General features: G+C 32.7%; 2 protein-coding genes, 1 non-coding gene and 1 pseudogene across 5 annotated transcripts; 1 reads left to right on the top strand and 3 right to left on the bottom strand.

Annotated features, from left to right (window-relative positions):
- Positions 1-733: 733 nt before the first annotated feature.
- LOC107956336 (type I inositol polyphosphate 5-phosphatase 10-like) lies at positions 734-8,572 on the bottom strand (annotated as a pseudogene).
- A 3,137-nt stretch (positions 8,573-11,709) lies between these two features.
- Positions 11,710-16,553, bottom strand: LOC107955356 (type I inositol polyphosphate 5-phosphatase 10). 3 transcript variants are annotated; one of them, XM_016891120.2, is made up of 10 exons: positions 15,798-16,553; positions 15,562-15,654; positions 15,379-15,457; positions 14,170-14,251; positions 13,954-14,058; positions 13,233-13,743; positions 12,966-13,159; positions 12,712-12,820; positions 12,179-12,327; positions 11,710-12,006 (listed from the first exon to the last, which is right to left on the bottom strand). In XM_016891120.2, exons 2-10 carry the CDS (start codon positions 15,625-15,627, stop codon positions 11,862-11,864), a joined length of 1,440 nt encoding a protein of 479 aa, XP_016746609.2. In that variant the 5' UTR covers positions 15,628-15,654; positions 15,798-16,553; the 3' UTR covers positions 11,710-11,861. The 3 variants fall into 3 exon arrangements, with proteins under 3 accessions (XP_016746609.2, XP_016746610.2, XP_016746611.2); XM_016891121.2 differs by having other exon boundaries at positions 15,900-16,553; XM_016891122.2 differs by having other exon boundaries at positions 15,980-16,553.
- A 3,037-nt stretch (positions 16,554-19,590) lies between these two features.
- LOC107955357 (SUN domain-containing protein 1) lies at positions 19,591-22,932 on the bottom strand. Its single transcript, XM_016891123.2, has 2 exons — positions 21,535-22,932; positions 19,591-20,131 (listed from the first exon to the last, which is right to left on the bottom strand). Exons 1-2 carry the CDS (start codon positions 22,639-22,641, stop codon positions 19,826-19,828), a joined length of 1,413 nt encoding a protein of 470 aa, XP_016746612.2. The 5' UTR covers positions 22,642-22,932; the 3' UTR covers positions 19,591-19,825.
- A 1,887-nt stretch (positions 22,933-24,819) lies between these two features.
- On the top strand, positions 24,820-24,891 carry TRNAE-UUC (transfer RNA glutamic acid (anticodon UUC)). Its single transcript has one exon. It is a non-coding gene; the product is annotated as a tRNA-Glu (tRNA).
- The last annotated feature ends 1,356 nt before the right edge of the window (positions 24,892-26,247 follow it).

Genomic DNA, 26,247 nt, shown 5'->3' with positions numbered 1-26,247 from the left:
AAATTTATCTTACTATGTATAATTTTCATGGCTCAAACTTTGAAAAAAACTATGAAGAAATATAATCATTCATAGCTTGATTATTTTCCTTGTACCTGAAAAGTATATTATTTTATTGAAAATATATAAATATAAGTCATTCATGGCTATTTTTTCCTTGTACCTGAAAAATCTTGGCCTTTTTTAGTTTGTTTGAAACTATATTATTTTATTTAAAATATATAAATGAAAAGTTTTGGAATTTTTATGACTCAGCTTATGGATACTTTGAAGTTATTTAAGTGCTTATAGATTGGGTAAAGTATATGAATTGGATAAATTGTCAAAATAGTAACTTTTATTTTTCTCAAGCTACATTTTAGCCACTTATGAAATAGTCACTTTGCCGTTAAGATCTGTTAACATTTCAAATATAAATGTAACCTGATACAAACAAAAATGACTATCAAATGTTTCTAATTTGGATAAAGTTTTCGAGGAAAAAAAAAAGGAAAATTTATAAAAAAATTTTTGTAATAATTCGGATTTGAGTAAAATTTCTCCAGTGTAGAACAAATAATACGTTTTTATGATCTTAGTAGAATAATTATTTTTAATTTTCGAAGTGAATTAATTTACATTTGCTGTATGCCTAAACATGGAATAATTGTAGAAAATAACCAGATTTTATGATTTTTTTTCTTTTTGGAAAATGATTTCTTCTTCCTGTCTATTTAACAAAAGGCCATCTTCTCTTTGATCCATCCTCGCCATCCTCGCTATCCTCGCCATCTTCTCTTTGATCCATCCTCCATTGCCCCAACGCTCACCCAAAATGTCACACAAACCGACTGATGATCGGAAAACCTCGATTCTTTCCGTTCATACGAAAGCTGATATATTTCACTTCCACGCCATAGTATTCTGTCACACTTGAAAGCTCAAAACCGTTAGAATCAATAAAAGAGTTCGTTCTTATATGGGATACATTCAAATTATTTTTAAACTGACCAATCTGATCAATTAAACCGAACACCTAAAATCTGACCAGTTTAAACTCCAATCCGATCCGGGTTTTTAACCTGAAAATTTACAAATACATACCAAGCTGGAGTTCTCCTTTTGCTTTTAGTTTCAACGGTCTCTCCGGCATAGATGTCCGAGTTAAGAGAGTATTTGTAAGTTGGTGCAAATTGTATTTTTCCTTCTTTCCATCCCTTGAATACTCGCCCCGCCTCTCTTTCGATCTTTAGCTGTGCATCCAGATGCACAAATAGTTCTTGTATTAGCAATAATCATCAATTACCCGAATCAATACATGTAGTTTATGATTACTCTGAGAGAGTTGAATATGGATATATGTGTTGAAAAGACAAATTAAAAGGGGTGTTGAAAAGTCAAAAAATGGGATGTGCAAGTGGCACCGAAAGAAAAAAAATGGTAGGCAAGTTGTTTAAAGTTGAATGGGATAATTGCAATTTTGGTCCCTAATTTTTAGGCTATTTGCAAGTTAGTCCCTGAACCTCAACTATAAATAGGCCTAACCATTTCTCATTTACACCATCCCAACCAATCTTTCTCTCTTAGTTTTCTCTCTTCTCCCATTTGAGAATTCTTAAGGAATTCTATTTGTTTGTAATATTTTGGAGATAGTAAAGTTATCATCTGGTGTTAGTGCCCGAGGACGTAGGTATAATTTACCGAACCTCGTTAAAACTCTTATGTTCTTTTTGTCTTATTTTTCTTTCAATATTTGAGGGTATAATAGTAGTATTTAATTGTGCTATTAAATTACGTTAGAAGGAATATTCTGACTAAGGAAAGACTTGGTATTTAAGAGATCTTTGTGATCCACCTCTCTTCCCTGGGAATTGAACTTTGTGTGATTTTTTAGTACAATAATTTACACGCTTCCGACCCTATTGGAACAACAAGTGGTATCAGAGCCGAAGGTTAATCGTAGTATGCTCTGTGGTTGCAGTTTAAACTGATCTTCCACATCAGAAAAGATTTCCTTAGGTATATTGAAAGATTATGGAGAAAACGGTCGGTGTAGGAGCTTCAACATCGTCCATGTGGACAAGACCGACAATTGCAAATGCAAGATTGGCCGTGGAGATCTTTGATGGCACGGGCCATTTTGGTATGTGGCAAAGTGAGGTTCTAGATGCCCTTTTTCAGCAGGGTCTAGACATTGCCATTGATGAAGAGAAACCAGATGATGTACAGGAGAAAGATTGGAAGGCGATCAATCGGTTGGCATGTGGCACAATTCGATCATGCCTTTCTCGAGAGCAGAGGTATGCTTTTTCAAAGGAGACTTTTGCAAATAAGTTGTGGGTGGCACTTGAAGAAAATTTTTTGAAGAAAAACAGTCAAAATAAGCTCCACTTGAAGAAAAAACTGTTTCGCTTCACATACGTCCCAAGTACCACAATGAATGATCACATCACCAAATTTAATCAGTTAGTCACTGATTTGCTGAATATGGATAAGACATTCAAAGATGAAGATTTGGCTTTGATGCTGTTGGGGTCACTTCCTGAGGAGTTTGAGTTCCTAGAAACTACTCTACTTCATGGCAGGAGTGATATATCTCTGAGCGAAGTCTGTGCGGCCTTATACAGTTACGAACAGAGAAAGAAGGACAAACAGAAAAACTCAATCAGAGATACAGAAGCTTTAGTAGTCCGAGGTCGTTCATACACTCGGAAAAAAACTCAAAAGGAGAGATCAAAGTCAAAGTCCAGACTCGGGAAAGATGAATGTGCTTTTTGTCATGAGAAAGGCCACTGGAAGAAAAATTGTCCAAAGCTGAAGAATAAGGGAAAAGCTGCTGTAGATGATTGTGTTGCTAAGCATGATACTAGTGACTCTGAACTATCACTGGTTGCATCATCATCATCGTTCCATTCAGATGAGTGGATATTGGATTCGGGTTGTACCTATCATATGTCCCCTAACCGGGAGTGGTTCTCTGATTTAGTAGAACTAAATGGAGGAGTTGTTTATATGGGCAATGACAATGCCTGTAAAACTGTTGGGATAGGTTCAATCCAATTAAAGAATCAAGATGGATCAACCAGAGTTCTGACTGATGTTCGGTACGTGCCCAGTTTGAAGAAAAATCTCATCTCATTGGGAGCCTTGGAATCCAATGGTTCAGTTGTTACTATGAGAGATGGGATTTTGAAAGTGACATCTGGCGCACTTGTGATATTGAAGGGCATCAGGAAAAATAACTTGTATTACTACCAAGGTAGTACAGTTATTGGAGCAGTCGCTACAGCTTCCGGTAACAAAGAATTGGACTCAATGCAGTTGTGGCATATGAAGTTGGGACATGCCAGCGAAAAATCCTTGCAAATTCTGGCAAAGCAAGGATTGTTGAAAGGTGCAAAGGCTTACAAATTAAAATTTTGCGAGCATTGTGTTCTGGGAAAGCAAAAGAGAGTGAAATTCGGTACTGCTATCCATAATACAAAAGGTATTTTGGAATATGTTCACTCAGATGTGTGGGGGCCTTCCAAGACACCTTCATTGGGAGGAAAACACTACTTTGTTACTTTTGTTGATGACTTTTCCAGAAGAGTTTGGGTGTATACCATGAGAACTAAGGATGAAGTGCTTAGAGTTTTTCTTAAATGGAAAACTATGATCGAAAACCAGACTGGCAAGAAAATCAAGCGGCTTAGGACGGACAATGGAGGGGAATATAAAAGTGATCCGTTCTTCGATGTGTGCCAAGAGTATGGTATTGTTCGACACTTCACAGTTAGGGATACACCACAGCAGAATGGATTGGCAGAGCGTATGAATCGAACATTGCTAGAGAAAGTTCGATGTATGTTGTCCAATGCTGGGTTGGGCAAGCAATTTTGGGCTGAGGCTGTGACATACGCTGGCCATCTTGTTAATCGTTTGCCATCATCTGCATTAGAAAGAAAAACTCCTATGGAGGTATGGTCTGGAAAACCGGCTACAGATTATGATTCCTTACATGTGTTTGGATCCACTGCATATTACCATGTGAAGGAGTCAAAGTTAGATCTGATGGCAAAGAAAGCTCTCTTTATGGGAATCACTTCTGGAGTGAAGGGATTTCGTCTTTGGTGCTTAAGCACAAAGAAAATGATCTGTAGCAGAGATGTTACCTTTGATGAATCTGCCACAGTGAAAAAGGTAGCAGATAAAGATATTCAGACGAGCAATACTCCACAGCAGGTGGAGTGTACTCCAAAACAGGTGGAGTTTGAGCAGATGGGGATTTGCCCAGTTAATAAGTCTAATTCTCCAGCCACAATGGAGGAATTAGAGGTTGAAGAGGTTCTGACCCAAGAACCACTAAGTACACCAGAACCAGTTGCAGTTGCAAGGCCACGGAGAGAAATTCGTAAACCTGCTCGATTTACTGATATGGTGGCCTACGCCCTTCCCGTTGTTGATGATATTCCTATCACTTATCAAGAAGCAATACAAAGCTTAGAAAGTGATAAATAGAAAAGCGCCATGGATGAAGAAATGCAGTCTCTCCTGAAGAACAATACTTGGGAATTGGCACAATTACTGAAAGGTAAAAGGGCAATCGGATGCAAGTGGGTATTCGCAAAGAAAGATGGATCTCCTAGCATGAAGGATATTCGCTACAAGGCAAGATTGGTAGCTAAAGGCTACGCTCAGAAGGAGGGAATTGACTACAATGATGTATTTTCCCCTGTTGTGAAGCATTCCTCCATTAGAATTTTGTTGGCCTTGGTAGCACAGTTGAATTTGGAACTAGCTCAACTTCATGTTAAGACGGCTTTCTTGCATGGTGAGTTAGAAGAGGAGATCTATATGACTCAGCCCGAAGGATACACAGATGCTGGTGGTAGAAATTGGGTTTGTAAGCTGAACAAATTGCTATATGGATTGAAGCAATCCCCGAGGCAGTGGTACAAGCGATTTGATAGCTTTATGAGAAGGCAGAAGTACACAAGAAGCAAATATGACAATTGTGTATATTTGCAGAAGCTGCATGACGGATCTTTCATTTATCTACTCTTGTATGTTGATGATATGTTAATCGCTTCGAAGAGCCAAAATGAGATAGATAAGCTGAAGGCTCAGTTGAATCAAGAGTTCGAGATGAAAGATCTAGGTGAGGCCAAGAAGATTCTCGGCATGGAGATAAGTAGAGATAGACCGAGAGGCAAGCTCTGTTTAAATCAGAAGCAATATCTGAAAAATGTATTACAATGTTTTGGTGTAAATGAAAACACAAAACATGTAAGTACCCCACTTGCTTCTTATTTGAAACTTAGTGCTCAATTATCTCCGAAGACTGAAGATGAAAGAGAATATATGGCGAAAGTCCCATATGCTAATGCAGTTGGGAGTTTGATGTATGCGATGGTGTGTACGAGGCCTGACATTTCACAAGCTGTTGGAGTTGTGAGCAGGTATATGCATGATCCTGGAAAAGGACATTGGCAAGCTGTGAAATGGATTCTACGGTATCTTCGAAAAACCGTAGATGTTGGTTTAATTTTTGAACAGGATGAAGCACTTGGTCAGTTTGTAGTTGGATATGTTGATTCCGACTTTGCTGGTGATTTAGATAAACGTCGTTCAACTACGGGGTATCTGTTTACTCTTGCGAAAGCCCCAGTGAGTTGGAAGTCTACCTTACAGTCTACAGTAGCTGTGTCTACTACAGAGGCAGAATATATGGCAGTTACAGAAGCTGTTAAGGAGGCTATTTGGCTTAATGGATTGTTGAAAGACTTAGGAGTTGTTCAAAGTCACATAAGTTTATATTGTGACAGTCAGAGCGCTATTCATTTAGCGAAAAATCAAGTCTATCATTCAAGAACCAAACATATCGACGTAAGATATCACTTTGTGCGGGAAGTCTTTGAAAAAGGAAAAATTCTACTTCAGAAGATTCCGACAGCAGATAATCCCGCAGATATGATGACCAAGGTGGTAACAACAATCAAGTTTAATCATTGTTTGGACTTGATTAACATCCTGAGAATTTGAGCACCTTTAGGTGTATGGCGCTCGAGAGCGCATTTGGAGGCACTACAAAAGATAGCTTTATCGAATTTGGGGAGTTGAAGGAAGTATGTGAAGATGTGATTATCCTAATCAAATCTTCAAGGTGGAGATTGTTGAAAAGACAAATTAAAAGGGGTGTTGAAAAGTCAAAAAAATGGGATGTGCAAGTGGCACCGAAAGAAAAAAAAAATGGTAGGCAAGTTGTTTAAAGTTGAATGGGATAATTGCAATTTTGGTCCCTAATTTTTTAGGCCATTTGCAAGTTAGTCCCTAAACCTCAACTATAAATAGGCCTAACCATTTCTCATTTACACCATCCCAACCAATCTTTCTCTCTTAGTTTTCTCTCTTCTCCCATTTGAGAATTCTTAAGGAATTCTATTTGTTTGTAATATTTTGGAGATAGTAAAGTTATCATCTGGTGTTAGTGCCCGAGGACGTAGGTATAATTTACCGAACCTCGTTAAAACTCTTATGTTCTTTTTGTCCTATTTTTCTTTCAATATTTGAGGGTATAATAGTAGTATTTAATTGTGCTATTAAATTACGTTAGAAGGAATATTCTGACTAAGGAAAGACTTGGTATTTAAGAGATCCTTGTGATCCACCTCTCTTCCCTGGGAATTGAACTTTGTGTGATTTTTTAGTACAATAATTTACACGCTTCCGACCCTATTGGAACAACAATATGTCCGACAAAAGTATGCATCTTTTGAAGCTTTCATGCATGTATGTGTCAGACATTAAGTGCCAAATGCAGTACTTAAAAGAGAAATATAAAGAATCGGAGCAACATAAATCGATGTAATATAGAAAATCCTGCAACAGTTGAAATCTGTGTGCCCTGGCTCTTCATTTCTGCTTACTCAGTCTGAGTAACAAAGGAAGCATCGGATATGAGTACGTATCCAACACAATCGCTTACAATACTTCTCGAAAATTTCCATGTTCAGGTCTTTTCTTTTTTAATATAGTATACGAAATTACCTGATCATTGTTATACAATGTATCCCAGGCTTTCTCTTTTAGAAGCTTTCCGGTATCAGAGTAGCTTAAAGCTATCCTGTAGTTCAAATCCCCTAGCCATATGACCCGACTGCAAAAAAATTTCCGATGAAAATAAGTAAAATAATACGAAATTTTCTGAAGAAAAACATTGAATAATACGGGATTGTAAACGTCAAAAACTGCAACAGATTTGACAATTTTAAAATATGGTTCATAGTTTCATAGATGCATACTCATGATCCAGAATTTTTTCCGGCACCCTACTGTTCGATGTTTTGCAGATCCTCGGAAACTGCGTGTTCCGAAGTATCTCTATGACATCCGAATTTCTCCGAAGTTCATCGCCTTCTTTTTCTCCAGATGCCAAATGACTGCACAAGAAACATAAGGTTGTCTTGTGGAAAAGCATGCTCACCGATATATAGCCCTGCATTCATAAATCTTTATTTCAATATATATCCGACGGAAATAAACAATGCATGGTTCAGTTCTCAACTTACTTTGTTGCCAAGGCACCCGAAATACCGCGACCAACGCAGGATGTCCGTAGGTGGCTTACGTATTGTACAAGCTCTTTCCTCACCCATACCGTGAGAAAAATTCCCACCATTTGCTTGCTTGCTACAAGGCTATACTTAATCGAGTTTGCACTAGAAGGACCGTTAGGTCCGTCTTCATCATCTTCGGATGAAATATCATTTTCATTCGTTTGCGATTGAGGACACCGGAAACAGAATTCTTTGCTATTCTTCCTTTCCAAACCTATAGGACAATTGCAGGTCTTCAGCTTCCGTTTATTCTCTGTCCTCAAAGCTTTGCTGGCCTTTCTAAGTGAAGTTTTCGGGAAAACCAGTGAACCCCTGGGTGAGCCAATGGATCTGTATCCTCTTAAAGGAACATAATTCGCCTTGTTTAGTGACCGGTTTATTAAGGTGAGCCATTTCACCGCAGGCTCGTTGTCTTCGATCACAAGCACATTTCCGGCATTCAACGGAACGATTTGCTGAAAACTAATAAACCCAAAAGAAAAAAATTCAATATAAACAATTCCCTTTGCATGATAAAAACATATCCAACCAGAATATTAGTGAAAATCCTGTAACAAAACCCTTCAAAATGGATTTTTTTCCAGGTTAACTCAACCAGCTTATACTTGCTTTAGCACAAACTAAATGTTAATCCAAGAATCTCAAGGCAAAATCTGAGAGAGATTGCGAAAATTACCCTAACACATATATGTCTGATTCTTCACTAACTTGAAGAATATCATCGAGGTTGAATTCGCTATCTGGAGATTTACGTCCTACATTCCATGTCGCAACGAAGACACTAACAAACCAAATGAAACATTGATAAGAGCCTGGTTTATCAAATAAGCAAGCCTGCTTTTCAAAAAAGACCAAGATAATTATTAAAAAAAAAAACCCATCTAAGGACACTACCGGAAAGATATATTCTCAATAGCAGCTTTCGTGCTTTTTTCTCTCGAAAGCAAAGGTTGAAGTGGCAAATCATATTGTTCTTCTGCAAAAACGAACAAAATCAACAATCAATTACGAAGTAAGATAAAAAAAATAAAGAAACAAAATTTACTGAATTTGTTGCAATTTATAACCGTATGAAGAACAAGAACTTTCTTTTTCGACGAAACATTCGTTGCTAGAAATCAAACACTCGATTTTCCTACCAGTACTCGATTCAAAACTAAGAACTAAGACTATATAAAAAGCAAAAAAAGAGAATGCTAAGCTTCCATGGATAAATGTTCCAAAACAAGAATATATTCTCAAACGAATTGCCATTTTCTTGCCTTTTTTCGTGGTAATTGTCTGAAATTATATATATATATATTTATTTATCCATGTTGTATCACCATAGATACGTATACATGCTTTCATAATCACCATAAGTATCAACCTTATCATCTAAATGAAGGACACAAAAAGATAAAACTTAGAAATTCCGGCACTTAAATCTAGTTGGTTCATGTAGCCATCTTTAAGAAGTACCCGCAAATTTCGAATCTCGACATCTACAACCCCTCTTTCCCAATTTCCCCAACCCGAAAATTTGGTATACATGCTTCTTAATGACATACTCTGAAAAGTAAGTTTGTCCCTTGGATGACAAATGAATAAAAGAACACCGGAACAGAAAGCATTAGCAAGAAGCAAATGGAGGACAAATATAAATTACACAAAATCGGAGAAAATCGATTATTTATTGATTGGATTACAACCATCCATTTTTTGCAGGGAGGCTGTTATCCTGGAAGATTGGTGGTTCTTCAGACAACAATGTCCAGGTAAAAATTCTTTTTAATATTAGCAAATCTAACCGTAATTATAATTTTAACTCCTTCCTTCTATAGAAATAGGATATGAATTCCATCTCTGATTTTCTCTTGTTTATTCCAATTGTTTTTAACATGGCCTATCTAAAAGAACATCTAAAATCCATATTGAGGTGTTTAATGCTATGAACACAAGTACTTTGCCTCAGCCGTACTTGCCTGTTTCTCATATGGATTAAAACTATATTACTCCCACTCTTCATCTGTTTTTGAAGGATTCATGTTCGATATCTTTGTCCAACCCATATCCTAACATAGCAAGTTTATTGGTTTTGCCATTTATCCCCTAAATTGCAGGTTGGGATTATACCCTGGTTGATATCTTTGTCGACTCATCAAGTAACGGCGCAAAGGACCCATCTAACAACATACTTTTTGGTCAATGCTCTGCATCTTTGGATTCATGAACATCTGTTAGGATATATAGTTTTTGACGTTTGAAGTTATGAATTAACATCTGTTCTGAAAAATTCGTTCATTTCATTTTATCAATAAATAAAAGTGAGCAATTTTGATGTGCTTTTTCTTTGATCATCTACTTTTCTCTCTTCTACCATTTGCTTTGTTTTGTTTGCTTGTCCATTTATACATAATCAATACAGGTGATAGGCGTCGGAACCAACAAATATAAATTTTTATGACAAAATAACAATAATTAGCAGTATAAAGTAATAGGGTCGAATCCACAGAATTGATTAAGATAATAAAAGAAGAAAATACAAAAAATAATAAATAAAATATTTTTTAAGCTTAGCCTTAGCCTCGGTGTTCTCCAAACTTGAATTGATTCTTGAAATAAACTTTCCCTTTCAAGCAATAAGCCGATTATAGCAACTAAGAACCTCCTGATCTCCAACTTTTCCTTATGTAGTCAATCCCGGCCTTTCAATCTAAAAAACCCAACTCGAATCAACGGCCTCAACCGCATGAGTCGTTTAAATCAGATCTCTATCTCTATTGATAGAATCCAACTAGCTTTTTCCCACACCAATTTGTTCGCGTAAATTCGAACACAATACGGTCGATTCGTCTTCCAAACTGTATGCCAAACAACTCCAACTCAACGTGCGCTTGCACTTTTTGAATCGAAGTTGAATCAACTTTAAATGACGAATTTATACTATCCAATATACTAAAAAGATAGAAAATACTGCATTAAGAAGTTTTTTTGAGCAGGCTCGTATCTCACGATTGTTTTATTGGAACAATTTCTGGGTTAAAGCTAAAAAGGGTTTAGTTTAAAAATAGATTTATAGAATTCTAGGGGATGAAAAGGTGAATGGCCTTAGAAGGAAATTAAACTAAAAGGTTGAAAGTAAAAGAAAAAAATTGAAATGTCAGAATATAGCACTGACGCATGTAAGGAAAAAATAAAGATTTTATTAAATGTCAAACGGAGAGTGTGTGTTCAATTGGCTGTACTTATTGGGTATTTATACAGATTTTTAGTATTAAAATTTAGCTAGATTTTTCCTAAATATTATCATTAAATAGTCCTAAATATCATTACCAAATAATTCTAAATTTAAAAATTAAATTTAAATTAATTACAGAATTGTAACAATAACAAAAATCCTTTAATATTTATCCAATCACATTTTAAAAAAATCTTTTAACCCTTCAATTTTTATTCAGTCATCTTTGAATCTTCAATCTTTCAACCAAGCCCTTCTCTTTTCTTTTTGTTTCAATTTACTCATTTTTTAAAAGTTTGAATTCGGCAAACTAACTTCATTCATAATAAGAAAAATCTAAATTTAATAATATTTTATTTGATAATTAATCAAAAAAAATATTAAAAATACGAATTTATATTACTATCAACAGGTATAATTTTCATGGCTCAAACATGAAAAAAACTATGAAGAAATATAATCATTCATGGCTTGATTATTTTTTTGTACATGAAAACTATATTATTTTATTGAAAATATATAAATATAAGTCATTCATGGCTTGATTATTTTCCTTGTACCTGAAAAATCTTGGTCTTTTTTAGTTTGTTTGAAACTATATTATTTTATTGAGAATATATAAATGAAAAGTTTTGGATAAAGTTTATGAATGGGATAAATTGTCAACATAGTCACTTTTATTTGTATCAAGTTACATTTTAATCACTTATAAAATAATCACTTTGCCATTAAAATCTGTTAACATTTCAAATATAAATGTAACCTGATACAAACATAAATGACTATTAAATGTTTCTAATTTAGATAAAGTTTTCGAGGGAAAAAAAGGAAAATTTATCAATTTTTTTTTCTAATAATTCGAATTTGAGTAAAATTTCTCCAATGTAGAACAAATAATACGTTTTTATGATCTTAGTAGAATAATTATTTTTAAATTTTCAAAGTGAATTAATTTACATTTGCTGTATGCCTAAACATGGAATAATTGTAGAAAATAACCAGATTTTATGTTTTTTTTTTCTTTTTGGAAAATGATTTCTTCTTCCTGTCTATTTAACAAAAGGTCATCTTCTCTTTGATCCATCCTCCATTGCTTCAACGCTCACCCAAAATGTCGCACATACTGGCCGATGATCGGAAAACCTCGACTCTTTCCGTTCATACGAAAGCTGATATATTTCACTTCCATGCCATAATATTCTGTCACACCTGAAAACCCAAAACAGTTAGAATCAATAAAAGAGTTCGTTCTTATATGGGATACATTCAAATTATTCTTAAACTGACCAATCTGATCAATTAAACCGAACACCTAAAATCTGACCAGTTTAAACTCCAATCCGATCCGGGTTTTTTAACCTGAAAATTTACAAATACATACCAAGCTGGAGTTCTCCTTTTGCTTTTAGTTTCAACAGTCTCACCGGCATAGATGTCCGAGTTAAGAGAGTATTTGTAAGTTGGTGCAAAGTATATTTTTCCTTCTTTCCATCCCTTGAATACTCGCCCTGCCTCTCTTTCGATCTTTAGCTGTGCGTCCAGATGCACAAATAGTTCTTGTATTAGAACCAATCCATGTAGTCTATGATTACTCTGAGAGAGTTGAATATGGATATATGTCCGAAAAAAGTATGCATTTTTTGAAGCTTTCATGCATATATGTGTCAGACATTAAGTGCCAAATGCAGTACTTAAAAGAGAAATATAAAGAATCGGAGCAACATAAATCAATGTAATATAGAAAATCCTGCAACAGTTGAAATCTGTGTGCTCTGGCTCTTCATTTCTGCTTACTCAGTCTGAGTAACAAAGGAAGCATCGGATATGAGTACGTATCCAACACAATCGCTTACAATACTTCTCGAAAATTTCCATGTTCAGGTCTTTTCTTTTTAATATAGTATACGAAATTACCTGATCATTGTTATACAATGTATCCCAGGCTTTCTCTTTTAGAAGCTTTCCGGTATCAGAGTAGCTTAAAGCTATCCTGTAGTTCAAATCCCCTAGCCATATGACCCGACTGCAAAAAAATTTCCGATGAAAATAAGTAAAATAATACGAAATTTTCTGAAGAAAAACATTGAATAATACGGGATTGTAAACGTCAAAAACTGCAACAGATTTGACAATTTTAAAATATGGTTCATAGTTTCATAGATGCATACTCATGATCCAGAATTTTTTCCGGCACCCTACTGTTCGATGTTTTGCAGATCCTCGGAAACTGCGTGTTCCGAAGTATCTCTATGACATCCGAATTTCTCCGAAGTTCATCGCCTTCTTTTTCTCCAGATGCCAAATGACTGCACAAGAAACATAAGGTTGTCTTGTGGAAAAGCATGCTCACCGATATACAGCCCTGCATTCATAAATCTCTATTTCAATATATATCCGACGGAAATAAACAATGCATGGTTCAGTTCTCAACTTACTTTGTTGCCAAGGCACCCGAGAATACCGCGACCTACGCAGGATATCCGTAGGTGGCTTACATATTGTACAAGCTCTTTCCTCATCCATACCGTGAGAAAAATTCCCACCATTTGCTTGCTTGCTACAAGGCTATACTTAATCGAGTTTGCACTAGAAGGACCGTTAGGTCCGTCTTCATCATCTTCGGATGAAATATCATTTTCATTCGTTTGCGATTGAGGGCACCGGAAACAGAATTCTTTGCTATTCTTCCTTTCCAAACCTATAGGACAGTTGCAGGTCTTCAGCTTCCGTTTATTCTCTGTCCTCAAAGCTTTGCTGGCCTTTCTAAGTGAAGTTTTCGGGAAAACCAGTGAACCCCCGGGTGAGCCAATGGATCTGGGTCCTCTTAAAGGAACAAAATTCGCCTTGTTTAGTGACCGGTTTATTAAGGTGAGCCATTTCACCGCAGGCTCATTGTCTTCGATCACAAGCACATTTCCGGCATTCAATGGAACGATTTCCTGAAAACTAATAAACCCAAAAGAAAAAATTCAATATAAACAATTCCCTTTTCATGATAAAAACATATCCAACCATATTGGTGAAAATCCTATAACAAAACCCTACAAGATGGAATTTTTTTCAGGTTAACTCAACCAGCTTATACTTGCTTTAGCACAAACTAAATGTTAATCCAAGAATCTCAAGGCAAAATCTGAGAGAGATTGCGAAAATTACCCTAACACATATATGTCTGATTCTTCACGAACTTGAAGAATATCATCGAGGTTGAGTTTGCTATCTGGAGATTTACCTCCTACATTCCATGTCGCAACGAAGACACTAACAAACCAAATGAAACATTGATAAGAGCCTGGTTTATCAAATAAGCAAACCTGCTTTTCAAAAAAGACCAAGATAATTATTAAAAAAAAACCCATCTAAGGACACTACCGGAAAGATATATTCTCACTAGCAGCTTTCGTGCTTTTTTCTCTCGAAAGCAAAGGTTGAAGTGGCAAATCATATTGTTCTTCTGCAAAAACGAACAAAATCAACAATCAATTACGAAGCAAGATAATAAAAAAATAAAGAACCAAAATTTACAGAATTTGTTGCAATTTATAACCGTATAAAGAACAAGAACTTTCTTTTTCGACGAAACATTCGTTCGTTGCTAGAAATCAAACACTCGATTTTCCTACCAGTACTCGATTCAAAACTAAGAACTAAGACTACATAAAAAGAAAAAAAAAAAAAGAGAAAGGAAACATCAACAAAAGTGGTGGTGAATGCTAAGCTTCCATGGATAAAAGTTCCAAAACAAGAATATATTCTCAAACGAATTGCCATTTTCTTGCCTTCTTTCGTGGTAATTGTCTGAAATTATATATATATATATGTATTTATCCATGTTGTATCACCATAGATACGTATACATGCTTTCATCATCACCATAAGTATCAACCTTATCATCTAAATGAAAGATAGAAAAAGATGAAACTTAGAAATTCCGGGACTTAAATCTAGTTGGTTCATGTAGCCATCTTTAAGAAGTACCCGCAAATTTCGAATCTCGACATCTACAACCCCTCTTTCCCAATTTCCCCAACCCGAAACTCTTTTGTACCAAAAAAAAAGCAACTTTACAAATCTATCCATAAACACCTTTTGCTTCACTTCAATAAGCAAAACAAAAAAGCAAGTAATACACATAAAGATAAAAAAGGTGCTTTGGATAATAAATCCAGAACCGGAACATAACTCGGTTCGTTCATGCAGTCATCCTTAAATCGTGGCATCGGATAAATCCGGGTTTCGAATCGCACTATCCGATTTATCCTATTCCCAAATCTCAACATATTTTTGTACCCCAAAAAGCAAAAATAAATGGATGCTATTTATGTTCAAAAAAATGGATGCTAATTACTTTCCATTTAAAAAAGGAGAATAGAATAGCATCTTTGACAAATACTCAAAATAATTGAATTTCTTTCATGAAGAACAACTTTTCTTCTTGAATCAAATAATTAAAAATATGATAAGAACATTTTCTTTTCCTATCACCTTTTTTCTAATTTTTTTTTGGCAAATGCTAAAATATCTTCAAAGTGAAGAAAATTATGATAATTGGTAAATTCATTTGATACTATAAGCACTCACCTGAAGAACCAAATCTCACTTCAATCTCTTTATTACTTTGATTTCTTCCCTTCACACTCAATATTTTACCAATCAAAGACTGGAAAAAAAAATTAACCCAAAATAAATTGAAAAATATTTAACAAATAAAATTAATTAAAACTTAAAAATAAAAAGAAAATAAGTAAAGTGGGGAGAATTTACTGAAGCCTGCTGGTTTGTTCTGTCTTGATTCATTAGTGTAATGCCAGAAAATCCAACCCCAATCATCACCAAATTAAAACACCTTAAAATTACCTGCAATAAATGAATAAATAAAAAAAATTAAATTAAATAAACAACAAAAGAAAATTATGATTCAAAACATGAATTTAACAGTAAAATTTGTGATTTTTTTTTCTCATTAGAGAAGAAAAAAAAAAGAAAGAAAATACCCATACTTTCTATTTAGAAATCAATCAGTTTTCATAGAAGGAAGGAAGAAGTCAACTGAAGCAAACATATATATATAAATAAAATAATTGTCTATATATATTTGATACCTCCCAATATGAGAAAAACTTAGTCAAAAGAAGGAGTTGAAGGAGACAAAAAGGGTCAAAAGAAAAAGAAAGAAGAAAACCTGAAAAAATGTAAGAATATTGGGGTGATTTTCTTTTTAAGTGTGTGGTTGAATTGAAACCCAATGACCAATTGGGGTTAAAATAAAACAATAACAAAAATACAAAAGTATTGGAGTTTCCCAAAAAGATGTCTGCCTTTAGATTTATTGTTCAAAGACAAGAACCCAAATTTGCTTTGTTTCTATGAATGTTAAATAAAATATAAACATTGGTTTTTTTTGGGGGGGGGGGTGGGGGGTTGGCTGTTGTTTGTTTAGTCGGATTTTGAGAGAGATTTTCTCGAGAAAATAAAATGGAAAAGAAAAAACCCAATAGTTCAAAGACAATATTCAGAACCCATATTAGTATTAATATTAATAAAAATATAAGAGTGGGTTTTTTTTTGGTTATTGCTTGGTTGGTCGGATTTTAGGAGATAGATTTTCTCGGGAAAATAAAATGAAACGCCCCAAAGAAAAGAAACTCCTCAAAACGAAACGGTCAAACGTGGGGATCGAATCTCAAAAGTCCCCTCCATCATTTTTTATGGGTAAAGAGTTAAAAAAGATGCTTTGTTAGATTTTTCTTGGCTTTTAAGTATTTTTTTCTTGGAAAATAAAATAAATTAGGTTCTTTTCTTTGTTTGTGTGTGATCTTTTTGAATGAAGAGTTCAAGAAAATTCTTTTATTCCTTTGGATTTGGAAGTAGTTAAAGCGTGTATGATCTGAGATTGGTCCAACTTATTTTTTTAATTATTTTTTATAAATTTTATATAAAAATATTATCACTATTTTTTTTCATTTTGGTATTTAAGTTTTCTCTTATTTTATTACTTAAATTTTAATTTTGATCTTTTTTTGTGAATTACAACCTCGAGCTCGAGGATGGAGTTGTTTAATAAAAAGATCTATTTGTCATATTATTATTGTATTGAAAGATTTTAAATTTAAACCACTTGACAGATATATAATGCGCCCAAAACTAAAAAAAACCGAATAGTTAAAAAAGGGATAAATAAAAATACAAATATGACATATCCTAATATATAGAAGTGAAGGATTACGGGGTAAAACCTTAATAATAACGTGATTAATACGACTCAAACTTAAGCCCCAGGTCGACACACGGAGTTCAACTTTAATTTTGATCTATTTTACTTTTAAAATTTATTCTTGATAATAATTTATCATTTGTCATGTTTTTATCAATAAAGTTTATTTTATTTTTAGATAAATTGAGATAAAAAATAATAATTTAGAATCAAAATAAAAAAAAATTAAAGTAAACAAAATAAATATAAATATAATTGATACCCATAAACCTAAATATTAAAATATGCAGTGGATTTTTTATTAATTAAAAAATACAATTTATTTTTAATTTAATACTAACAAATTTTAAATAAAATTTAAATTAGATTATAACGAGAATTTTTTTAAAATTTAATGATAACAAATTTAAATATTAAGATAAATAATATTTATATTTGTGATAATATTATTTATCTTGATTTTATAATTTTTTATTTTCTTACTTAAAAATTAGGAAATTTTTCAAATTTTACTTAAGATTTTAAATTTTATTTATTTAAAATTATTAAAAATAATAATTATCCACATGCTAGTTAAATAAACTATTCAAATAAAAATCTAAAGCTTGCAATATATAATAAATTATATGAAATTAATATAATAAATATTTAATTCTCATAATTAGTAAAGTATTTATAATTTTTATTTTTACTTAATCCGACCATATTAATAAACCCATAAAAATGGGGTCAAAGGCCGCTCGGGGCGGTCAAAGGCATTGCCTACCCTTTAAAGCATTGACTCCCCTAGATCTACGCTTCATGATCAATGGTCCCCCACCGGTCTAAACCATTAATTTTGATCATCAAACCGGATTCCCAAAAACCGGTCTATTAAACTGATTTTAGTATTTAGAAACCAAATTAGCTACATAAAACAATCAAATAAGCATGGGTTTTGGTTAAAAAGATAAAAATTTAAAAAATTTAAGTCGATTGACTGTTAACTCGGTTGATATGGGTATTGTTATCAATGCAAGAGAATGTGAGTTCGAGTGCGCTGAAGTGTATTATCATTCTATTTATGGGTTAGAAAAAGAATATAGATAATTTTAAGTCTAGTGTCAAAAAAATAAAAATATGACCAGAACATATAATGAGATTGCTCAAAAAAATCAAATCTAAAAGGTTATATAAAATCATTAATCCAATAGATAAAAGTTTTGAACGTCATAATTAAAAAAATCTGACTCGAGTGATTGAGATTTAACTAAAACCCGATTCGATTTGATAAGGTATATAAATTGATAATTATAGATAGTGGTGATCATAATCCATCCAACAATGTATTTCATATTATAAATAGTATCATAGTATTTCATGGCAACATTCAAATCATTGAAGAAACCTTTGTCCCCTCTCCAACCACCAAAGGAATCATCCAGCAGGAACAGCCTTTTTTCCTCCTTTTTTTGCTCATTACAGTTCATAAAACACATGTACCAAAAAAAAGGTTCATAAATCACTACTTTATCTTTGAATTAATAAATAAACTAAATTAATAAATTAGGCATTGTAATTTTTATCCGCCAAAAGTACTAGACATGGAAAAGAACAAACTAAATATGATATTACAGAAGCAAATAGAAGAAATATATATAATAATATTATTTTGGTTGAAATAAAAAATTTGAGAGCAAGCATTATTTTTTCTAGATTTTTATGAATAAATAAAAATATTTTTAAATTAATATTTATTACTATGTTAAAATAAGAGTTTTGGTAATTTAACAATTGAGTTAAGATTCCATTACAGTTGACACCAACTCAATATCTCGAAATTTAACTAAATTTTATCACATGCATATGTGTGTGAAAATCACATATTTAGAACACCATATGTAAATTTGATTTAGTGGTAAAATTTTAGTTCAAATCCAATCATGTGTAATTTTTTTTAAATAAAAATATTAAAATACCCTCAAATAATATAATTCATTTTAATTACAAACAAATATTTTAGTAATTTCCTTAACCGAGTTTATATTTGATTGATTCACACCAACACCAACTCAATCAGGGCTTAAATAATTTTATAAAAGTAAAAATATAGATACAACCGATGAAAGTGATAAAACATGTATAATACAATTAAAATGTAAATGGTATATTACAATAAAACTTTGATTTAGTAGTGAAATTAATATTTTATATGATTTAAATGGCATGGGTTCAAATCTAATAATGTGTAATTTTTTTTCAAAAAATAAAAAGATTAAATATAATTTATTCTAGATACAAAAAGACAAGTTTTGTAATTTTCCTAAGTGAGTTGGTGTCTAATTAACTTGTGCCATCAACTCAATCACAGGCTTAAATAATAGTATAATATAGATGGATAGACATATAGTATAGATATAGATGTCAGAATTCATATGACTAAATAACACCTTAAACATGATTTTGACACAGAAATAACACAAGCATGACATGAATACACAAGCTATCAAATCTACTACATACCATTCCGAATTTTCCGGTTAACACGTAGGAAACAAAATTCTATGAAAATTTTCCTACCAGGAGACAAAATTCATCTATTTCTGGTTCATATATATATGTATGTATATATATATCAAAATCATTGTTCTTAATTCAAGTAGAACCTAACTGGAAAGTGGAAACATAAAAGTAGATTCACACTCATTTGCTACAGAGACGGAATTCTAACAGGATAAGGAATCTGTATCTAGTTATTAGAATGATCTGAGTCAATATATAATAGACAAAATCGACAAGTACCGAGAAGAATGCAGATAGCAAATACAGTATAGATCACAACTCCGTTTTCACCATTAAAACAGAATCGGGTTCGTGACCATGCACCCTCAAACGGTAAATGCAGGTATGTGAAGCACTTCCATGGTTGGAAGAAAAATCCAGCCTAACTGTGTCAACAATTCCGATACCTGCTGTATCCAATACATCAAAGGTCTGAGCATTACTCTTCTCAAGGTCATACGTGAATTCTGCCAAAAGAAACATCTTGTCGGCATCAACAGTGACATCAAGATCACGGCCTTGCAGCCAGCCAGAGACGCGGCAATCCTTGGGTGCACTGGATCTATCGTATGCAACACTCTGGACATGGTACATGCACAACACAATAAGCACTTGTGACAAAGTTGACAGAGAATGAAAACAGAAAGAGCACTCCAACGATTTCAAATGAAAATTATACGAAATTGTCAATTTGCGTAGGTCTATCTTGAGTGCACCAGCTTGACTGAATTCCAAAGAGTTTTGGGCACAAAACTTTTTTTTTTTTTTTCATCTTGCTACAATCATAGTAAAAATTTCTCATTGCCCCTACCAAATTACGCTTAAAGCCAAAACACATAAATCCTTGTGCTCTTATTTTTCCACATTATTTCTAGCTATATACTTGGTTATTTTTCAGTAAATTGCCATTGTTATATTAGCTTGTTCTGCCTGGTGTTTCAACATTTTCCATAATATTAAATTCTTTTGCTATTATCTTAAAATTATGAAAAGGGCAAGGCTGCAAGAAACAAAGGCATGTATATTCATACAAACAGCGGTGAGCTATCCTAATTCTGACATCATAAATGAAAGGTGGGAAGCTCAACCAAGAATGATTCTTTTATTCATTAATCAAGTGACAATGGTAAATTTCAACTTTGGCAATCCATCACTGGTTGGTTTAGTCAAGATAGGCAAAACAAGACAGATTAACAAGAACAAATAATGGCACTTCAAGATGTTGTAAGTTAAAATGGAAGGCAAAAACGAAACCCCTTTTCGCATTTTTCAGCCATCTACCAAAGGGTCCTTTCTGTTCTTCAAGCAACAGATACCTAATATCTTAAGTTGAAAATCGCCTGCGGGAAACTAAATATAAGAAACAAAAATTGACAACCAATCAAATGTCTATTCCTAGCAATCAATTATTTTTCTACAAATACAAATAGCTCTTGTACTCTTTAGATGCAAATCAAGCAGCGCCAGGAAAATCTATATCTTCACTCACCACTTGCACAAGTATGCCACTATGCCTCTGCTAAAAGTAATTACATATATATACAATGTCCTCATCAGCACACGCTATTCAAACAATCCTCAGCATTTGTATTGTTAACCAATATCTCTTTGCATGGAACCACTTTTGAAGGAAAGGAAACACTATTAAAACCTCGTTATTTACATATAACTGTAAAAAATAAGACAAAAATATTTACCTATTTGAGGTAGGATGCAGGGAAGCATGGTGTTATATTTACCAATCCTTATTCAAAATCCATATATATCCAGATATATGTTGTTACCTGGTACAATCTTTGTACATGTTTTTTTTTTTCCTTTAATTTCTAAATAAGCTCAAGTTTGAATATTCCCATCCTATGGATCTTATGTTAGAGCTTCAGACTCATCAAAAGAAATGCATTACAGTTACACGTTGCATCATAAAACAAATACAAATATAAAGAAACTTTAGAACAATGTAACCATAATGACAATAATACCTTGGCAACATGTTCCAAAGTAATAGCCTCAGGGATAATAGCGGTGCGCAGCTTAATCTGAACAAACCCATTGCTTCCTTTCAATGGAAAGCACTGCCCTGGCTCTCCAAAACTTGGCTTCAACATCTTGTCTGCATCCTGATGAACTCCATTTCGGCTAGTTTTCAGAAACCAATTGATTCCCTTTCCAGCAAGAAAGGGCTCTGAATGCCGAACAACCTTTCCCCCACCTAAAGAGAGAGCATAATCAACCCTGCCGAGCCCATCCGAGGCATGCTTCTCAATCTCATTCTTCACAATCTCTCTCGCATAGGCTCCTAGATCGCTTAAACTCACTGCATTCTCAGACTCACCATTTTGACCCTTCTCTTTTAACATTTGTTCGTACATCCTTCCAAACTCTTCCTTTGTCAACAAATTCGCACTCTTCAATTCACTCAAGGACTTATCTAATTCCTCATTCTTTTCTTCCAATTTTTTCAATGAATTCTCCAATACCACAGTTTGATCCACAATTCTCTCATTCAATTCCTTCCTTAACCCACCAATTTCGTTTTCAATTTTCCTATCAACAACCTCTACCTGAACCTGAATCATCTTAGCCGTGGTCTTCAAAAAACTCTCAACCTCAGCAACCCTACCCTCAAATTCAGTTAATCCCGTATGTGTCCCAACGCTACTAACATCCCCAGATTTCAAAGCCAATCTCCTAACAATCTGAGCTAATCCAACCAAAACAAGCAAAAGTGCTAAATTCTTACCAAAAATGCTAACCGCAGTCGACCACCGAGGTTTCTCGGCCTTGTTAACCGCTCCTTTCCGCGATCGTCGCAGCGGGCCGTTCGAATTTTGACCCACGACAACCCTTTTCCCTTGCAACGAGTCCTTTGACGGCTCCGCAGGACCCGAATCGTGGCTCAGATCTCTTCTGTAACCGGCAGTACCAACGGCAGCAGCGGCGGCTTTGTCTTCCACAAGGTTAACCCCAGTAGCATTTGGATCAGCAACCAAAGCTTCAATGTTCGATCTCTTATCGGCGACGAGGGAACGCCGGCGAGGCGTCGCCGCCGCTGGGTTGGCGGTGATCGAGACGGTAGATGCGGACATTACTGTTTTCGATTCAAATCAACCCCAAAGTTCGATTTTAAAACCCCCAAAACAATATAAAGGAAATTCAATTATATATTACTCAGAGTCGCTACTTGTTGGTTTGGTTTTGGGGTAAAAAGGGGTCGCCGAAGATGTTTTTTGAGCGCTTCTTATGCTTCTGGGTTTCAAATGATTTTAAATTATTCTGTTCATGTTTGATATCCGGGTTTCAATATCCTTTTTTAATAACATCTCTACTTATCATCGGTCTACGCTTAGTTCTGTTTGCACTGGAGTAAATCTCTTCTAATTTTTGTCCTAACTATATACAATAATGTTAAATTTATGTTATTTTTGTCTATTATGTCTTAATTCAATTGTAATAAGTATTATTATCAATGTAAAAAATTATGAAATTGAATATGCTGAAACATATTATACTCCTAAAATAAACTTATACCATTTGTTCAGAAATTTTAAAATTCAAAAAACTTCAAAAATTAAAATTAACTAATATGAAAAGTACATTAATTAAATTTGACCAGATTAAAGTATAAGAACTAAATCCACACAAATTTAACCTAAAATATTTATTCTTCCAAAAGGAAATTTCAAGTCATATTTGAAAGACAACGATACCAAGCTAGATGAAAGATCATTTTAGAGATCAATTGGAGAATATGACAATAATTAATGCAATAGTGATCGACAAAATCAATGGGTTGATAAGTGTTTGAACTCAAATGCAGTGATACTAGTAAGACGATAATTGAAAATGATCTTTATAAGACGTTGAAGTAAAAATTGTATATAATTAAAAGTTTTGGTTATTTGTTAACCTCATGTGATGGTTTTATAGTAAAGAGTGTTTACTGTCTTAGGTGTGATTTAGATTCGAGTTACGCTAGTCATATTTGTTATCCGGGCTTTACTCTATTATTGTAATTCATCAAAAAAATAAATTGGTTATTTAAGTTTTATAAAATTAATAAAAAAATATGTTAAATTATAATTTTTATTATTAAAGTAATAATATGTATATTTTTTATTTTTAAGTAAATATTTTTTTGTTGATTTTTATAAAATTATGGCCAAAAGATTGTATTATAGAAATATTATAATTTATTTATTTATAAAAAGTTATGGCCAAGCATGTACATAATTTATTTACGTATTCATATTATATATTATAAAAATAATATATTTATTTTTAAAAAGTGTTATAGGTTCTTTGATCATAATTTATTTATAAAAAATAACTTTCTAAAGTTATTATAAAAAATTATATATTTTTATAAAAAGTGATATGAAAGTTTTGGACAATTTATAAAATTATTTCTTCTAGAGGTTATTTATTATAAATTTTATATTATTTTGACTTAATTTACGTGTTATAAAAAGGGATATAATCTAGTATAAGTCTTTCTTTAAATTAAGTTTATATAAGTTTTATAAGTTTTTTTGCACTATATAGTGGGGTATGATACCATTTGAGAGAATAGTGTCAGATACAAGTACCATAGATAGCTCACAAACTCTTTAATGTAAGACATTTAAGGTTTCAGAATGTGATTAAGAAGACATTTGTTGTTCTAAAAAAAATTTATTTTCTACATTAATAGCATCACATTATTATAGCATAAAAAAAGAGAGGTTGAATCGTACTAGCTTGTTCCATATTTCATAACTTCAATCATAGGTGAAAATAAGTTGATTCATACTTTGTAGAGTACATGAAAGATGAAGATTGGTTGCAATTTTGCCTCATCTACTAAAAAAATAGACAAGTTAGTTATTGTACGTTAGATTAAAAAGCAAATTGATTATTTCTATTAAAATTTTGATACATTTGTCTTTGTTAAAAACTTCTGTGGCTAACAAAATAATCATACAGTGACATGTGACATGTCACATGTACCTCATGGTAATGTATAAAGACTCGTTTTTAATAGTAGAAATACATGAAAATTTTAAAAGAATAACCAATTTACTCTTTGATCTAATGTATAAAAACTAATTTGTCAAATTTTTTAGTGGAATGATCAAAATATAATCTAACCCTTAATATATAATTCTATAATACTTTTATCAACGTTTTACGAAGAAACATGAGAAAATTGGGTTAACTTGTAAAAACAATTACACCGAGCAATCGGATCCTTATTTATAGATATTTTTTAGAACTTCATCAAACATTCCATTGTCGTCCAGTGGTTAGGATATCTGGCTTTCACCCAGGAGACCCGGGTTCAATTCCCGGCAATGGAAATGTAGTGTTTTTTAATTGGTGACTGGGTTACCATAATAGCATTATTTTGAACCGCCTTTGGGCTTTTAAATTTTGTTTCTAATTAATGATTTATTTGATCCTTTAATTTTATAAAAAAAATTATTTTAGTTTTTTTATCCAATTTTGAAGGGCCAAATAACTTATTATACATTCATTAAATGTCTCGATTTATATATATTTTTTAATAACGTGACATACTCCATATTCTTATTGAAAACCGACAAATTTTTAGGGAAAATAGAATAAAAATGATACTTTATATAGCAATGCAAGATAAAAGAAATTTTATTTCAAAATGAGAAAACACATATAATTCGAGGGCTAAATCATAAATAAAGGCTAAATTTTATTTCAAAATTGTTTTTTACATTATAAAAAAAATGCTTAATTTTTAATTGTGGTTTTTAGATTATATAAAAATATCACATTTTAATTTCAATTTCGATCTTTATATTATATTTAAATTTGAGATTTAATTTTTATAAATAAATTTTTAACATAATTTGATGCCTCAATGTTTATAATGTTATTAGTTAGTCTAAATATTTTATTTTGATTAAAATGTTAATTTGAATTTTAAGAATGGTTAACATCGTTAAAATTTTCCCACTGAATTTTAGAAAAAAATATAATCCCAACGTAAAACATAAGTTAAAAACCAAACTCATTATAAATATATTGAACTTGTAAACTTAGAATAACCTATTGTCGTTAAAAATTTACGTAATTTTAACCATGAGAGTTAGGTGAGATGGTAATTGATTTATCATAACACATCGAAATTATCTTTACATTGATATTGGTTTTACCTTTGACTAGATTCACATTATATTGATTTTCTTATAGGGAGGTACCAACTTGGTTGACAAAATACAAGTTCATGGATCATCTAGGTCCAAAAAATTTAGGGGCCAATTAGGTAAAAATAGACAAGTTCAAGGGTTAAAATATATATTGACCCTTTATTATATTGTCTATTGCAATATTTCTTTTGACAGTTTTAATTATAATTTAGTTTTTAATTTCAAAACTCGCCAATTGTTTTTATTTCACTTGTTTTTATTTAAGAAATAAAATTATTACCGGTATTTGTAAATTCAGCCCTGCTCACCGTTATATAAAAAGTTTATATTTTTTTGTAGGGCATTTATTTTTATTGAATTCGACACCCATAATAAACAAATCATCGATCTTAATGCTTGTCGCTTCGTGTATCTACTTATTTCTTGCAAGTCATATTACTCGTACTATTACTATAAACACTTTAAATTTTATTAAAAAATATTCTAATTGATCAGATTGGTTTGATCATTACATAATCTCTCAAAGTAAGG

The sequence above is a fragment of the Gossypium hirsutum genome, chromosome A06 (assembly GCF_007990345.1).
Source record: "Gossypium hirsutum isolate 1008001.06 chromosome A06, Gossypium_hirsutum_v2.1, whole genome shotgun sequence".
Classification (NCBI taxonomy): domain Eukaryota; kingdom Viridiplantae; phylum Streptophyta; class Magnoliopsida; order Malvales; family Malvaceae; genus Gossypium; species Gossypium hirsutum.
This window is presented reverse-complemented; position numbering and strand designations above follow the sequence as displayed.